Source organism: Argiope bruennichi, chromosome X1 (genome assembly GCF_947563725.1).
Source record: "Argiope bruennichi chromosome X1, qqArgBrue1.1, whole genome shotgun sequence".
Lineage (NCBI taxonomy): Eukaryota > Metazoa > Arthropoda > Arachnida > Araneae > Araneidae > Argiope > Argiope bruennichi.
In genome coordinates, this window is record NC_079162.1 from 112,499,902 (window position 1) to 112,519,333 (window position 19,432).

The 19,432-nt window shown below is 29.2% G+C and overlaps 1 protein-coding gene across 1 annotated transcript in view; it reads left to right on the forward strand.

The window, feature by feature from the left end:
- LOC129958771 (U8-agatoxin-Ao1a-like) overlaps positions 1-19,432 on the forward strand; it is a 134,656-nt gene that overhangs the window by 108,944 nt on the left and 6,280 nt on the right. Inside the window, exon 3 of the mRNA XM_056071445.1 lies at positions 7,736-7,793. Within this exon, the coding sequence (XP_055927420.1) occupies positions 7,736-7,793 (58 nt within the window). The remainder of the gene's footprint in view (positions 1-7,735; positions 7,794-19,432) is intronic.

Sequence of the window (19,432 nt, forward strand, 5' to 3'; positions counted from 1 at the left end):
CGTCCCAAAATAGCCCTAATGTTGCTTTAAAACGGGACGTTAATACAACTAAACTAAACTAAACTTCTTTCTTTTTTTCTATTCTATTATATATTTTGATTTTCACCAACTATTGGAGAAAAATATAATTCAGAATACTTTTAGAAATCGAATTAAAATTCAGAAAATATTTATTAGAAATCCCAAACTTAAAATGACGAACATCAAGGATCTGTCTGTTCTCTTTTCTAACATATACCACTTAAATGAAATTCAGTTAAAAATATAAAAAATACAATGTATAAATTGGTAATGAATATTTTACGCAAAAAGATTGCTACTCAAATATGGAAAAGCATTGAAATCAAAGCTTTGAAATTTTAAATACCCAAGCTTTCAATTTGCACAAATAACATAATTACTAAAAAATTTCATTTATATCTTATGAAAACAATTTGCAGTTTCCTTAAAACGTAAAGTTCTAGATAATTATGTTTAAAGAAGTTAAGGAGAATTTGCGTATGAAAACGCGAATAATGAGGGTGATGAGTGGTTATCTTAAAAGCCAAAATAAAATAAATTATAAAAGACATAATTGTTCTTATAACTTACTTCCTTTTTTATTTCATCTGACAGGGAAACAAAAGGGAATGTTGAAGAACAGCTAGTTTATAATCAATCTAGTTTCACATAAATTTATTTAATAATATAAAGTGCTAAAAAGCGGAAAAAATATAAACAATTTTATTAATGTGCTAAGATGATGAAGATAATCTTTTATTAAAACTCTTGAGATCCTATTAAAGCACGAGATGCTGCAATCTTTTTAGAGTAAGTGGAATTTTAACAACACATTTAATACATTTTTAATTTTTAATTAATTTTAGAGATTTTCTTTCCTATTATGACATTCATTGTGATTTAATATGAAAATGGTATTGTTATCGGCGCCTCACGAATTCTTTCATGAAAAAATATTTTTGCTTTTTAGAAAGTTAATTAAAAGGTGTTCAAAAAGTTTTTAATCTAATTATTTTTTTTCACATTTTTTTATAACTCATTTCACATTTTTATATGCATAATAAAATCTTCAGGCCAATTCTTTTTCTTATATTCTCTAGTAGATGGCATCACTTATACGGACTCAAAATAGAATTGAAATTAATCTATCAATTAATTATTCTCTGAAAATATACAGTATTTTCAACGAGAGCATCTAACAGACCTTAAATAAAGAAGAGGTTAATTACTCATTACGAAAATTCTGCTTTACAAATATGAAAGACTCTAAGTAAAGTAAAATCGTGTAAAATCAGCAAGCAAATATGAGAGATAAATATCTTTTAAACTTTTAAATAAAATTGAAAAATTTAGTAGAAGGAAGAATGTCAAATTTTTCAATAAATGCAAAGATATCGACATCAGTATTACAACATTAATTCACTTGGATATTTCTGTATCTCATATCTCCTTTTTCTTAAGTTAAGGAAGAAGTATGCTAGAGAGTTTTAATTATCTCGAAGGAAACAGAGCTGCATTTGCGAGCAACACTCAAGCTTAAGAGCTCGACAATGAAATTATCATTTATTTTTTTTATTTCTTATTCTAAAATGCTGCAAACAAATGTTCTTTTTCTATTTATTAGAAAACTGCAACGAGAAAGAAATACTAAAAAATTTTCCTGAATTTGTATTCAAATCTATTTCTTTCATTTTCTCTATAAATACGCTTTTTCTTTCTGTAAAACACAAAATCCACGTTACTCTGAGAAAGTCCGCCTAATTTTAGAGAATTCATTTTCTGCAACGGTATTTGAATTGAAATCGACATTCACGCATAAGTTGTTTATTTAAAAAATAAATTGCTCCTTCAAAACAATAAGTAGAACCTCACACTAAACAGACAATGTTTGTATGAACTAATAAACATTTTTTATGTTCATTTTTTTCTTCGATTTTCAATAACAAGTTCTCCATTCACTCAAATTGCTGAGCATTTCTTAAAAAAATTCAAAGCAGAATTTTTTTCATTTATGCATTCAGAAATATTTATTTTGTGAATTTGGAGGGAAAAAAGACTCTCTGTTTTTTGTTGTTTCTTTTCCAATTGCTATCGGCTATTTATTTTCGTTATATTTCTTTCGTTTTCTTTACTGTTTATTTTTTGCTATTGAAATATTACCCTTATAAATACTATTTGAAAATGTATATACTATTTGATAAATACTATTTGAAATTGAAAAAAATACTATTTGAAATATTACCACAAAAATACTCAACATTTTATGAGCGCAAAGTGCTATATATTTTTTATTACAATTTACTTACAGCTAAAAATTATTTTAAAACTTGAATTTATTAAATTTATCTTTTCGTGTACAAGTTCTCTTTTATAAATAAGTGTTGTATTTCTCTTTATAGCATTTGAAATAGTCAGGTAGCAACCACAAATAACTTTTAAATCCCCAACAAGATTTTTTTTTTAATGAACCATTTTTTAATATTTCAAAACTTAGTATTTAAAATACTTTTTCAGCATCACTTCAGAACTCAGGCTTCTGATGTTTCGACAAATTAATCCATATTTTTAAAAAAAAGAGTGTATGAACAAGTCTAAATGGTGTTCCTAACCTTTTGTTTTATTTCTAAAATATTTATTACTCACTCTATCTTCCAATAATCTTTTATAAGAAAATGCATTTTAATATCAAATTTTCATAAAATACAGTTTCAAATGCAATTTTATTAAGATTTATGCGTATACCACTGTTATTCACATTAAGAACAAAATTCCAACATTAAGAAGATTACAAAAATAACTGCATTTAGCGTACACAATATGCATAATTATTTCATAATTACTTTCATTATATTTTCTAAAAATAAACAAAAAGCAGCAAGTAATTGTGTTTTTTGCATTCATAAGCACAAAATGGTTGTTTAATGGTAAATGAACATTGTTGTGTAATGAGCATTTTTAAATAATGAGCCACATTCCTTTTTTTTTTTTCTTAATTATTGATATGTATTTGCTTTTGTTTTGTTTCGAAGTAAGATTAACAATAAGTAGTAAAACATCTGTACAATGTGCACTCTATACTGCATTAATATATTTCAAAACTCATTATTATAAATATTATAGAACCTCTTAATCATTACTTTTAAACTCACGCCTAAATGGCGCCCCTAGTTTAAAACCATAATTTAAGTGGAGTTGATCAATTAGCTTATAGTTGAGTAAAAAAACTGTATTATCATCGGGAACACAGAACTGTACCAAAATTTTAAAATTCTTGTGTATTTGTAAAAGCAATTTTAAAATTCCATTCTTCTTATATATACATTATTTCATGCTGTTATTATTTTATTTACATGCTGCTGTTATTTTGATTGAAATACACAAACAGGAATTTTTATAAATGAATAAAATAAATTTATTCGCAAGAACTGTTAATTATGAACAGAAAAATATTCCTAAAAGTCAATAAAGCATTATGAGGATGAATTTTTTAAAAAATAATTTTTCGTTTTTTTTTCCCTTGAATAAATATAATATACAATTGCAATGAAGTAATTGTAATTAAAATATTTGGAACAATCTTAAATATTGTCCTTTATTCTGTATCAGCTACATTATTTCTTAACTTTTTGAAACTTGAAGCTGACATTATACCAAAAAGAAGAAATATAAAATAGACAGATTTATTTCTTTCCCTTGAGATGGCTGGCAAGAATATCAGAGTCATGATCTCGAAATACCTGCATTTGGATTCATCAGTTTCCGAAATTGCTTGTTTCCTTCCGAAATGTGGGAAATGGAAAAGGAAACAAATGGAAAGAAAACCCATCCACGACACTAATAGGAAGGAAGGTTTCATTCCTGAAGTAGTATCAAGTGGAAATACGAGGTTGATACAAATGGTCTGAGACTGCAAAAAAATATTATGTTCTTTTGACAAAAACCTTGCAATCCATTTTTTTTTTTTGTCGTTTTAACGAAGAAATATTAAAAGTTTGAAACACAGTAAATGACAAAAAAAATTATAAAAAATATTCCTCATATGTTACATGTTTCTGTACAAAGAATGCATATGCTTCGTGGGTAGTATTTTTATCTTTCGCTTAGTACAAATTGGCATAACTAATAATAAAAATGCACTTATATTCCGCATAAGTTACCTGTTTCTGTACAAGTGCATATGCTTCGTGGATAATGTATTTTCTTTCGCTTAGTACAAATTGGTACAACTAAGAAAAACACTTATGTTCTGCATATGTTACCTGTTTCTGTACAATGGAGTGTATATGCTTCGTGGGTAATTTTGTTCTTTCACTGAATACAAATTGGTACAAGTAAGAATTAAAAAAACTTTTGAACTTCCTCTCCCCTATCTATGAGGGATCCAATCACGCTCGTGAAACTTTTACTCCTTCATATTTTAGAATCAGAAAAAGCAACCCCACAAATGTTAGAAAGAGACAATGAATCTTGCCTTCCAAAGACTTGAAAAGAAGAGAAACCTTACCAGAAAATCATTACAATTTATTCTCCTTTGAGCAAATAATCTATGAAAACTCTAATAACCTTGTACACAGTTTTATTCTCATGTTCTGTTGCATCATGACAGAGCGATCTCCTTCTTTATTTCTAAGGAAGATAACAAGAATAAGTAACCCTATGTATATTATAAAAGTAAGATAGATCTTACTTTCCAGTGATGAAAAAAAAGAGAAAGTATACTAAAGAGACACTACCCTAGCGTATCTCGTCAATGAAATCTCTAATTACTAAATAAAAAGTTTTTTTTTCACTTGTTCAGTTGAGTTAATCACATGCGTGGCTTCTAAGTAATTCTTATGAGCAAACACAGAAATAGTTAGCCCAATGTATATTAGAAAAGTATAAAAAATCGTGTTGCCCTTAAAACTTAAATTTCCGTTTAAAAAAGATATTTGAGATTTGTTATAGCCGTAATCTAAAAATTATCTTAAGATAATACCAACAGTCACGAAGCAATTTCAACATAGAAATACTTCTATTTCGAATACTAAATTTTATTTTTATAAACAAAAAGAAATGGGGAATGTCTTCAGTTTTTCGTTTAAAATAAGAAATAAACTGTAATGAGTTGTTAGGAAACCGTAGTTGTTCAGTTACTGATTAGAACCTTCGCACTGGATGATGGGATTGATATTTGATTCTACCAAAACTGGTCGTGCCTGTGGTTATAGCTTTCTCAAATGGGTGTATTCCAAAGAAAGCCAGGGGGAAAGGGTGCTAAGTCAATCATCGTTCACTTCCTTTGATCATTTTCTAACCTTTTAATAAGCCATTTTATACTTACAAACTAAACAAAACGAGTATTAAATTATAAGATGCCACGAAAAGGATTGCTTTTGTTTGTTTGAACAACTAGTAAAAGCAGAATTTTTTTATTTTATTTCCAAGAATATTTTTATATTCACCAATATTTATTGTTAAAAGAAATAACAAAGGGATAAAACAAATGTTATTTGGTATCATGGGAAAATAATCTGAGGATTATTGCAATGTTAATTAAGGTACATCCAGTGTAATAAAAAATAATAATATATTAAATAAATACGATACTAAAAGCCATCATTAATTAATACAAAATGACCAAGTTTTTTTTTTTTTTTTGCTAGATTAAATAATTTTGCACAAGTTATAATTAAATCTGGTAAATCAATTTTTTTAAATTTCGTAATGTGGATAATTTATTTATAAATTAAAAGATTGGACATTATGTGAGATCCGGGATTCAGTTTTCTCAAAGCATGTGAAATCAAAATCAGGAGTCTCCCATCGAATCTTATTGTCTAGTTATTCAGTAAAAAGAAAAAAAAATATCTATATATTTTCAGAGCTGGATAAAATAATGGTCAAAAAAGTAAGGCGAAAACACGAAATAATAATAATAATAATAAAGAAAATTGATTTCAAATACAAAAGTAACTTAAAAATTGCTGCTTTTTATTCATTGCTTTCCCTCTTCCTCCCTTGTTGAGAATCGAACATTCTTGGCCAAGTGCCATACAGCCTGGAAGAAACAAACCTCCCCAGAATTCACTCCTGTCTAAAGCAATTCACTTCATTGGTTTAAATTACGGTTAAATCCAAATGAAACAAACTTTGTGCAGCTAGAATCTTTTTAGTTTGGCTTTATTCCCTTTGCATCTACAAAAAGAAATAACTGAAAACAAGAAAATACCGAGAGAAACACTAATAAGTATAAGTGTAAATAATTTGAACTTTTTTTATTATTAAGGCAAAAGAAAACTGAAAAGAATTCGTCTCAGATGAAAATCTAGTAAAATTTAATGTGTTTCGATCCAAAAAAAATGCAACACATAATTAAGAAAAAAAGTAATTAATAAGATTAAGTCTAAGTGTCTTTTATTTTTTAGATATTCGAGTATTTGAATAGAAATCTCTCTTTAAATGATAATATAAATCAGCATTTGAAATAAATATAATTTTCAATAGTTTGAAAAAAATGGAAAAAAATAAACCAGCTTTGTGAAATTTTTATTTAATTATTTTAAAATACAAACTGCAATAAAAAAATTACTAAAACTATTCTTAACTATTATTAGAACTATTGTTAAAACAAAATTCGCGTTTTTTAACTATTTTAAGTACAGTATGTACATATGGCAAAAACTGACACATAAACACGAGGCACATCGTATTTCTTATGATAGTAACATGTTTAAGTACAAATAATGAATTTCCTTTACGATTAATAACCTGATTATCCTTAGTAAATTATTATTATACTGGAAACCCACTTCAATCTTGACCCAGGAGCTAATTTAAAAACTGTTAGACATAGGTATATAAATACCTTAAATGATATAAAGAATTATATTTTATATTGTTCAAATACAATGTTCGTGCTGCCGGACGATTATTATTACGATTATTAAAAGATTTTATACCATCTACTGGCTCTATTAGTTGTATTTAAAAGTTATCATTGACACACTAACATGTTAAATAAAAAAAGAATTCCACACTTCTGAAGAAATTTAGAAAATTTTGAATATCCCTATTTTAGATAATTATAAACTATTTAAATGGTCACCTTGAAAAAATGTCACGATTAAATGGGCAGTGCAGAATTGAATTTTTTTAAATTGTTTTAAATCTTAACAAATATTTATAAATAATATTATAAATATTTGTTAATAATTTGTATCAGTACCAAATATTCATATTAATAAAATATTGTTAAGAATATTTCATTAAATATGACTAATAATACCTAAAAACTGTATAAAACTCTAGACTTCGCAATTTTCCCAGCAGTACTTTTATTGATTCAAACAACATAAAATATTGTTTTTAACGTTATTTAGTGCAGATGGTTACGAAAACAATTCTTAACTAATTCAAATTATTCTGTTTAATTATATTTTAATTTTAATATATGCATCTTATAATTGACTTAAAAATCAAAATGAGTAAGGAGTCGTTGTTTTCTTTTTTGCCACAGATTCTTATTTGGGCAGTAGTGATTCATGCTCAAAGTGGCATAACTAGAACTGCATAATGAATTAAGTAAGCCTTGTCGATTACATGAAAACTAATTTCGATTGTATTAGTAATTAGATCTCATTTTTAAAACAGTTCTCAAAGTTTGTGCGGAAATTAGGGCACTAATTATGTTAATCACCATGTTCTCCATAGACAGACAATTACTTTATCATTAATCATTTTATTCTTTTTACAGATAGTGCAATACTGAATGACTATCCAGATGTTGCACGCTTGATGTATTATGCTCGAAAGTAAGTAGACGATATTTTGCTTTGTTTATCATTAGTGTTATATTACTACAACACTTCACTACAGTAACTTCATTTACAGTAAATCTTGAACTTCCGACAAAAAAAATAACTAATTTAAAAGAAATTCATAACCATTAACATTTATTGTTTTGAATTAGTTTAGAACAGCTGCTTTTTCAACGTTTGTTGATAAAAATCGCCTTTAAACTTTAACATTTTCAGCTGCTGTTCTTTAAACATCGCTTCATTAGCATTGTTGCTAATACCAAGCTCTGGAATATTCAATGTATAAAATTTTCTATATGGCAGCTGTTTCTTATGAAAAGTAAATTTTGAATAGCTTATAAAGGTGATTGATAATTATGAAATCACCAGCAGGCATTATGCGGGGGTGTTGAAAAGTTTGCTCCTTTCTTCATATATATTTCATTCGAAGTGTTGATGATATCCATAGCTTCATGATTCCTGCTATTTCCAAATGAGTTTCCATAAATAGCATATCACAACGTCTGAAAAGAGAGAATGCTCAGTTAGAAATTCAAAGCATTTCACAGCTCTTCAAATTAGTTGATCCAACAAACTATTTTCACTAATAAAAGACGGGTGTTTCAAATGCTATATTTTTAGAGAAAACATTTTCGAGTCAAGCTGAAATTAAAGCATGAATTCCCGCCCACCAAACAGGTATTTAAGCAATTAAGTTAAATAGTCATTTAACTGAAAACAAACAACATTCCTCGAATTGTTTTTTAAATGAAACGTTATATATACTTCATGGCTAGAAATTTAAATCAATAATAGTCTCTGAAAGACGACCCAGTTGTAGAATTCCAGATTCACTGAGATAAAAGACAATGCAAATGATTCCTGAAGAAATGTTATGCTAATTTTATGGCATCCATTTAAAACATTTCTAGGATATGAGACGTTGAGAATACAAACTGCGCATTTTCTTTATTCGAGATATCCACTTTGTTTAAATTTTAAAATATAAAAAGATCAATTTTTAAAAGATGAGCTTAAAATTTAAACTTTTCGATGAACGCTTATTTTTATCATTTCGGAACAAAATGAATATTTGTTCACTATTTTTCTTACGACCAGTTTAATTCAAAGAGGCTTAATATATCCAAATAAACGTTTTCTATTATTCTATTAAAACTCAAAAAAAAAAAATTCCTGATCTGAAAATTTACTGAGTTAAAAACTTCAAGAGCAAATTATATAATCTGCTTTTGAAAAATCTCTCTTTGCTTAACCATATGACAAAAGATAACTAAAAAAATTATCGTCAAGATAAATGTTAATGTTCCTTATTTTGAAATATTTTCATTATTCAAATAAAAGTTTTCTGGGAATTTCCATTAGTAATCATATTTGATATCTTATTTTTATTCAATTTTATAAAGCCGTTTTTAAATGAGAAGCATCCTCCTCATATTCATATTTAAAATATTTTGGACAGCGACAATTTTGTTGAAAGTAATTTTTTATTTTAAAGTAATTTCTAATTTGTTTTAAAATATTTTGATGATGGTTTACCAAAAGATGCAATATTTATTTTTACATTAATTCCTTTACTAATAAATAAAAAGTACCTGAAAGCATAGGAGAAGTAATTTTTAAAGAAAGAAAACTCTAAAGAAAACAGTAATTTTCTTTTCGATAAAGGTTCAATTCGAAATGGAAAATATCTTTTACACTTAACTATTTTGACAAAAAACATTGCCACAGTTATGAAGAGAAAAGTATTTTAATGTTCGCTTATATTAAAATGTAGTATGGAAAAAAAATTACTTTCATGAAATATCCAACTTACACTAAATTGTCTTTACTATTGCGTTTCAAATAAATTTTTGAAAATATTAATTAACTAAAACCTTTCATCTTTCAATGAATGCATTTGCTTTTAAAATATTTTATTATATTTTATCATTGTTTTATTAAAGAATTATTGACTATATACTATTTCTTTACTCTATTCAATTTTCTCTACTATTCTCTCAATTTCTTTCTTCTTTTTTCTACTGAATTTTCGAAACAAAATCAGCTTATTTTTTTACATTCTACAGATAAATATTATAATAGCTATGAATACGTACTACAAAAATTATTCATATGCAAAATAAATTATAAGTTGAAAACTTTGAAATGTTTTTGACTCAATTCTTTAATGTATTTGTTGAAATAAATGCAAATATGTTATGCCAAATATTTTTGTATAAATAAAAAAATTCTAAGACTTATGGTGATATTTGTTACTCTTGACATTTTGTTTCGTACTTTATACTAAAGAAAAAGTTACATATCTGTGTTAGAAACATTGTTTATTAAAACTAATGCAGTAAGTTTCAGATAATGGATGCTGATTTAGGTGCAATTTTTTTTTTTTTTTGAAAAACATAATGTATCTGAAATTTTTATTAAAATATAAATGAGCGAAAGTTATTTTAAAAAGTTTTATTGCCTGTTTTGCTATAACATGATTAAAGATTCATAGTATCGTGGATTGTATTATAAACTTTTCAGTATACTTAACTGAAATATTACATTATATAAAAAAGAGTGAAAACTCCAGTTATAATGTAATATGTCTGCATTATTAGAATATGCTGGGGGGATTTCGGAACTGTTCCTCTTTAATAACCGTCAGTTATCATACATTTACTGTCGTAGATAAAAACTTCTAAGACTTCCGAAAGGTAAGTTTTTGGATCATCACTTCAATGTTTTATTTCTCTGGTTTTGTGAAAAATTTAGGATTGCGCCGACTTAAGAGGTAAGCCGGTTTGCTTTACAGAGTCTGAAAAATCCCAAAGGTAGCTTCAGCACGAAAGGTAATTTTGATTTTGAATATATAAGCATATGGGGAGTTTTTTTATTTTCCAGAAGGTGCAAAAATTTTAGCTTATTTCAATAAGGAGGCAAACCATTCCACTGAACACAAAAGCAATTTTGAAAATGTAAGTGGGTTTTTTACGTGCTCGCGGAATTAAAATGTCTAGACAGAATTTCCAGTGCCAGTATTTCAGAATAGATTTCTTTAGCAACGCATCAATGTGATTACTCATTCACACTAAATTTCTCTATATGATAATAAAAATTCTAATGCTTTTATGTATTTTGTAAAGTATGTATTTTGTTTTCCTAAAATTAAAATTTTTTATGGAATAAAAATGCCTTTATTTTTATAAAACTGTGAGTAGGTATCCCGTTGAAGGTTAAGACATATTACTGATCACGTATTGAAAATCTAGTGTTCTTATATACTTAGTTTAATTTAATTTATTTATGTTAACATTAAACCATTTGAAGCAATGCTAAAGCTATTTTAAGACAGAACTAGTATTTTTTTGATAGTCAAGGGAAGAGGATGATGCACCATTCTCCAAATTATTGCACCACGCCAGCTGGAAAACATTTTGCTCAGACAAATTTGATATTTCTTAGCCGGAAGTACATGATTCTGGTACGCGAAGTTTCGTCGATGAAATTAGATTTTGGGTACACAAACTACCGTGGACTCCCTGTGTTTGTATATGACAAAAATACTATGAAACCTTGCTATGAGAGGAATAAAGATTAAATAACTTTACTCTGTAATAAAACTTTTCTGATCAAAGTGGCAACGTTAACAATTTGAAGCAATACTAAAACTATTTTAAGACAGAATTCGTAATTCTGTGATGATCCAGCGACGAATATGGAGCCCCATTCTCCAAACTGAACAGCCATGCCAGCAGAAGAGCATTTGGCCCAGACAAATTTGGCGTGTCCTTGGCCCGATTTACGCTATCCTGGTAAAGGAAACTTTGTCCGTGAAATTGAATTTGGGGCATAGAAATCTCCTTCTCAAAACTGAGATCAGTGTTTTTATATGGCAAAAATACTATGAAATATTGCTAATGATTAAATAGAAATATTGATTAAATATCTTTACTCTATAATACACTTTTCTGGTCAAAGGGGCAACGTGAAAGATGTTCGGATTCGTGCCTACACTGCCAGGAAATTTGTAATGTCTTTTCAGGCCCATTGGAGATTAATCTATTATATTTTCTAAAAAAATCTCAAATATAAATAATAAATGATTTTATCAGGTCCGAATTTTTTAATTTTTCTTTCCTTTTCATCTTTTGAGCTGTATCTTTTCCCCTTATTTCTTGGTGGAAAGCATTCTGTTTGTAAGAATCGGCAAATAGGGGAAAAACTTAATGCAAATTCTGCCAAAAGTAAATCGAGCTATCGCTCTTGTTGTAAAATGCTCTTCTTAATAGTTGTTTTTTTAGTAATGAAATGGAAGAAGAAGTGAGAATTTTCTGAAGCCCAAGATACTGGAGGAATTCAACTTTCTTTATGAATTCCGAGAACTTCAAAGTCAAAAATTTCTTATCTACTGAGAAATTAGAACTATTTTGATGGTGATTGTTCAGAAGGATAGTGGTTATTGGGGGAAGATCAGAGAAGAGAATAAATGCAACATTACTGGCAGAAGGACGTGAAGGTAAAACGTGAAAAAGTGAGAACTCGAATACGAAGTTCAGCATTCAGTCAGCGAATGCATGCCACATACCAAAAGCATGATAGTTGTTGGAGTCGACGGATAAGGATGCAGAAATTCGTAATATGAAGACTATCTTAAATAAGACTTAATGCATGTTGAAAAAAGTATAAGCTGTTTTTGACTTTCATTTGACCTTCTGCATTTCATTAACAAATTAATAAATAACTGATGTTGAGAAACACATTGATATGGTTCACTAAAAGAACTCTTTTCATAGATGATGAATTAATTTTTGAGTTATTTGTCATTCCTATTACGGATGAATTTAATCTGGATCATATAAAAAAAATTCTATTAGAGTCGTCTTCCTTTATTACTGTCTTTTGGTCCAATTAATTAGGGTTTTAAAACCTGAATAATAATTATATGAGGATAAAATCTGAGTTATGCTTATTCACATTAAATACATTTGTTTAAAGAATCCATTAATTTCAACACAAAAGAAATTTGATTCACTATTATATTTATTTAACTTTCAAACAAACAAATATATAAAATTCCAGAGCATCGCCTTACAAATCATTTCTATACCAGTCCTTGTTAAGATATCAGGAATGTTGGTAAGATGAGAAATGCTCAGTTACATTAACGTCCCGTTTTGAAGCAATGCTAGGACTATTTTGGAATAGTCCTTACAAGCTTGAGCCATGGTCATATAACGAGGACGGCATCTGAATTGGTCTCCCCTTTCCATAATACCACACCATGCTAGAGAGGGCCATTGGTTTCCGACGGATTTCACATGCACTATACAAGCTTGACGGTTCTCCGGTGGAATCGAGTTTCGAACCCAGAACCCTCCAACTCCTCAACCAAGATCTTATTACCAGGCCACCTCGGCTTTGCAGCAAGTTCAGAGAATCCGAGTGTTGACTCAAGAGATATCCTCGTCGAATTACATTCTCTCACAATTATTCTAAATATTCTTAGAATTCCTTGCTGCTTGAAATAGAAAATAAAAATGAAATCAGTCATCTAATAGCTTCAACATCAGCTTACACATAAAGAAGATTCGACTTGTCAGGATTATATAATAAAATAGACTAACCGAGTCTACTTGAGCATCTAGAACCAGGCAAATTCTAGACCATTAGGAGCATCTCATACTTAGAATTCTTATCAGGTGGCACGTGCCGTCATCGGCGATGGGTACATTAACAAAATGCAACACCATTAATACGCCGCTAAGGGAACGTGCCAGAATCAGAATGTGCTTTTCTATATGACGATTTTTTATACCCTTGCTCAAGATTACCCCACTAGAAGAGAAATTTCTGCGTAAGCTAGTTTCATCAAAGAATTTCTGAACAATACACTACTTATTCAGCTTTTTTGTTGCAGCAAAATACAGCAAACAAAACGTCAGAAAATCATTTTTAAATATAACTAATGCAATGATAGTTCTCAAAACCCTAAATTAAAGGTTGGATTCTAAATATAAAGTTCCGAACATCACATCCAAAAGGAACAAACTTTTATTAAATTTTTTATTCGCTCAAAAAATGAATGAATGGCAGTAACAAAGAATTTCGAGTATAAGAAACATGTCACAATTAAATCTTACATGTAGTTTTTTTTATGTAGTGCATAAAAAGTGTATGTTCATTCCGTGTTTATGTTAACGGAGAATACCTTTAAAAGAAAGAAAATCCACTGCTATTCAAGTACTTTTAAATGGTTTGAGAGCAGAATATACGCCAGTTTGATAGAAGGAAAAAAAACTCTGAAAGAATGGGAAATCTTTTTTTAGAATTTCGTTATTTCATTTCAAGCTTTAATGGTATTTTTTTTTTTGACAATCGATAAGACATTTTACATTTTTGAACCGAAATTTTGATTAAATATTGATTTCACATTTGCATATTTTCAGAATGCTTACAAATTGCGTTAGTGTCCTTCCTTATTACATAAAATGAGCATGTGGTGGTTTTTTCCTACTTGTACAAATCTCTTTCTCTAATTTTTAACTTTTTTCTTAATGTAATTCCGAAATAAGATTCCAAGCCCTTCGGGAGTTATGCCACAAATTCATTTTTGTTTAATTCTGTAGTCAGAAATATTAAGCTTTCATTTTTATTTTTAAAAAAATGAACTGGAATTTTATTTCCTTTTTCATTGACATTGTGCTTAAAATGGATAAAAATAGTTTAAAACAACCATTGAAGTGTCATCAGTTTCAAGGGGAAAAAATCATTGCCGGTGGTAAAAAAAATATTGTTTTAATAAATTAGTGTTTTATGTTTTTGATATTTTGTTCATGTTATTCATATCTATAAGGGTTGCCCAAATGTAAAATGGACAAGTTGAATAAAAAGAATATCTTTATTGTAAATGAAAAGAAATCGACATGAGCGTTCTAACACAGGTTCCATCGTTTATAGCAGGTCTATGCTTTCGCTGTAGAAAGATGGTTGTTGATTCTTGAGGAAGTCCTGCACAGCTTCCTTCAATTCATCACCCGAAGAGAAGAGTGTTATCTGTAATGTTCTCTTAAGTGGCCCAAAAAGATGTGAAAGTCACGGGGTGACAAATCCGGACTGTACGGCTGGTGTTCCAATACTTTCCAACGGATATTTTTTAAGTCGTCTGGGTTTCAAGGGAGACGTGTGGGCGGGCATTGTCTTGAGGAAGGATAAATTGTTGTGTGAGAAGACCGGGCCGTTTGCTTTTGATCGCTTTCGGTAGTTTAGTCAGAGTACTGTAGTATTGTGTTGAATTGATAGTGCTCCCTTGGAGCAGGAAATCCATCATGAGTGTTCCACGGTAATCGAAAAATCAATCAGGAGAAGTCCAATTCAATCATCATGATTGGAACAAAGTACTATCGCGCGTTGCTCCGAGCTGGGCGTATCCATCACGACTTTATTTTCGATCAATTTCCTCTATCACAAACAGCTTTCACTGTTGAATGCCGTATGCAGTGCACACCTCCTACTGTCTTTTATATCCCTGTTCGATGGCGCTGCTGTAGCTGAGGTCATTCTGATGCTATCGCAAGTGTTCACTTTTCATTTGGGCAACCCTCATATATTTAAAATATTAACATTTTTTAAAGAATTAGGTTAACTGAAATTAGTAAATTAATGTAATGAATTGACTTTTGCACATTGTTTTGCAAGGTTATTTTCAGCTATCTGCTGCGTGAAGGCTAAATACACTTGAAATAAAAATACGCGATTATTTTTGTCATTTATATTGGGCATCATATATTTTCCTAAATCTTTTCATGTTAGTATTTTTACTGTATCCGTATTTCAACAGCGTCATACATTTCTAATTATAACTTAATGTAAAAAAATGTCTTAGATTATATTAATATAAGAATATCAGTTTTTAAGCTTTCATCTGTTAGCATTTTTTATCAAATCTGTGGCACAACAATTTCAATCAATCTGTGGCACGGCAATCCAAAACAGTTTAAATCAGTCTGTGGCACAACAATCAACTACAATTTCAATCAATCTGTGGCACAACAATCAACTACAATTTCAAACAATCTGTAGCACAATTCTATCATCAATGGCACAACAATGATATCAAACCGTACTTCTAATAAAATATGGAGGAAAGGTCTCAACTAAATCACATTAGTAGGAAATATCAGTTTCTTGATACCTTTCCTGTGAACGCTTCATGCCACATCGTTGGTATAGTTACGTTGTAAGATCCCTAAACGAAAAGAAAGAAAAAATCTTTGATAAATCTCATTAGCAAGAGAATATCTATTTTCTAAGGCCTTTCCTATCAGAAATTTTTGTCACATTAATTCACAGTGGCGTCATAGAATTCTAATCTTGACTGAGAGTGGAAGAAAGATATCTTAAAGGCGAATTTCCTTCTCTTTAGATTACTGTTATTTTCCTTTGATGCTGCGATATGAAAGCATGCTAGAAGCATTATAAGATTTCATAAAATCATTACAGATTACCGAATTTGTTGTGATGTATAAAGAGATCAGAAGCAATCAATTTCACCAAACAGAAAGAAATGCTTGTTATGACACAAACTGCAGTAATGCTCTGTTTATTTTGATGCAATTAATAATGGTGAGAAGGTTACATTGCAACTGCATATACTACGATGTTTTGAAGAAAATAATATAATTCTACTTTATAACTAATATAATCGTGAACGAATTGTTTGAAACTGTAATTCCAACTTTCATGTAGTAACTACAGCAAACTAGTGGCAATCATGTGACAAAAGATTGAAACAGAATGAACACAATATATCTGACAGTTTCATAATTTAATGTGACAGAAGATATATATGACATATATGAATATAATATATATGACAAATAGTTTCAAAATTTCAGGTGATCTGAATAAAGTCCATATTTGTGTTTGTATTTAAATATATTTTTATTATTAATATTTAATGCATGTTTCAAATAGTTACCAATACATTAAAATGTACAGCCGTTTCATTATAAAAAAATGTTTTTGACACTTTAATACTCGTTGTGATTAAAAGAATTAATAAAAGTATTAAAATTCATCCATTTTTCCCAAAACAAAAGCGTAACAACTTTTGTTTTTTAGACAGAAAAATTCAAAAAGTAGTTCAAGCCTCGAAATTCTTGCTTTGAAAGCAAATGATAATTTTCCACTAGCGGAAGGTGGCTACATAAGATTACGTTTTGAATATTTTGGGTAAAAAATGGATTAAATAATTCCGATGTTCTTATTCAACTTCATTAAAGAAATACATCGAAATGGATTCTTTAACAGGAGATGCAGTTCATCATTTAAAATTCTTCAAAACAGTTAACAGTAATATTTCTAATTTCCCTTGAAAACACAACATATTGGCTGTTTTGTATGCCATAATTTTTTTAAATAACGATTATATCGTAGCTGATTTTGAAACAACCACAATTCTTCTTGGAAGGTCAAAAATGTATAGTCAAAGTCAAAAGATTGCATTCAAGAGTGATTTTGACTAAAAATTAGAGCTCTGAAAAACGTTAAGGGTTTATCAGGTGTCATAAAATAAATCAGTTTACTAGGAACATCAAGTTGAAATAGCATGATTGTGCTAGAACGTTGATTGGCCTTGAGTGAATGAAAAATTCCAGCTATTTTATTTCAAGAAAGCACTTATAGCTATATATATTTCATGGTGAAATATATATAACTATTTCGAAATGAGTATATTCAGCGTAAGGGATTATTAATGAAAATTAGCGAACAGAATTTTTCTAGGCTTGTTAATGGTGAAAGATTTAGTTTATGGAACTTGAGCAATTATGTCATCTCACAGTAGATACCATCTTAGAATATTCATACTATTTTCGCAACGACTTTGGTTTGAATAATATAGCTGACATTTCCTAATTCATTCGTAGTCAAACAAAGTCCTCTAGCATGCACTTATGCGTTTCCCTCAGTGTGTTCCAATAAAAAAAGGCTTACCTTTATATAACTGACTAACGCTTGTGGTTCACCAGGATTCTTTTGAATCTCCCTGCGTACTAAAAAATATCAGGTAAAGAATAAAGAGACAAACAAGTGATTTTGATTAAAAAATAGGTGTATTACGTGATAGTTCTGCAAATTAATTCTATAAAAACTTTAATTTTATTTCACATATCACAATATGATATTCTTATTTAGATATCCTCTGTAAGAAAGAAGATGCAACCAGACAGACGTTCCATACCTTAAGGTTTAACCCATTAATTTCAAGAAAGATAGTAGTTATTGATTAGTGATTTATAGAACGGCAATATTATACAGTGAATTATATTAATAATGCATTATATAACGTTTCTTTAACGAATTTCTAAAGATGGAGCTTTCGCAGCCAATACTCACGTTACTGTCTGTATAGCGGAAAATATATTTCATGTGAAGATGCATTGTTTTTCAGAAAGAAAATTCCTTTTGAAATATTTATAAGCATTTATTTCAATGACTGTATTAAAGCAACTCATTAGACATTTGATAAAATGCAATAGACTCATGTTATATTAAATACTGTATTGAAGCCGGAAAAGCCGGCATCCATAAACATTCGTTTGAAAATGGGAAAATGCTATTATTGTAATAAAGAATTGCTAATAAATCCTCATGAGCTAAAACAGTTCACAATAAAATATAGTTTTTTAATATATAATTGATTAAATAAGTCTGAAACAAAAAAAATTGGTTTGGTAGCACTAATAAGACCCTAATGGCCTTGTGGCAGATTCTCGGCTTCCAGATTGAAATGTGAGGTTTGAAATGGTTTAAGACCAAATTCCGCCATGCATGCGAGACTGAAACTGTCGAAAGTTAAACATCCTTCCCTTAGTGTAGTATGAAAGGAAACATACTTGCTCTCAATGTCGTCCTCACCATCTACCCCAATTCGAAGTACATGGTTCGATCCAAAATTGTCCTTCTTCATAAGAAGAAGGCCCTTCATAAGAAGATAGCCCTTCTTCGTTGTAGCTTCAAAACGTAGATTTAATTCTTCTAAAGTTATGTCTTTAAACATTGGTTTGACGACGCTTTTAATCTTTATCATGTATATTGTATTAAAGCACTTAATGTTGTGAGAGGTACCTATAGACCTATACACGTACTTACCAAAGGAAAATGGAAACGTTGGAAGTGAATCATATTTAGGAGTTCCTATATATCCTTAAAACCTATAAGGCAATGAAAAATAAAATGAGAGCACTTTCAGGACATGCTTAATAAATATGGAGCTATCACATGAATCATTATGAGACTAGCAATGTCCCAAAACTGATATTGGTACTTTTCTATCCTCTCAAAAGAAGTTTTCATCAAGTTTGATTTTTGAGAGAAATGTCACTTCTCTGTCAAAGAAGCAGCCATCTACAAGATCATAAAGTGGGCAATTAAAGAAATCTTTTACCGCCAATTTAGGGTGCAATTTCTTACAAAGTACCATGATTCTTTCAAAACACCAAGTGAATTCAGGTGTCTTCCTCATTTACTGCCATTATTAAAAATTATTTATTTTTCGCGAATCTAATTACTCCCGTTCGCAATAGTGTTAGGATCCCTTTGGTTAGCAAAACTTTGCTTGTGGCAACTCTAAATGGAAATAAATTGAGCAA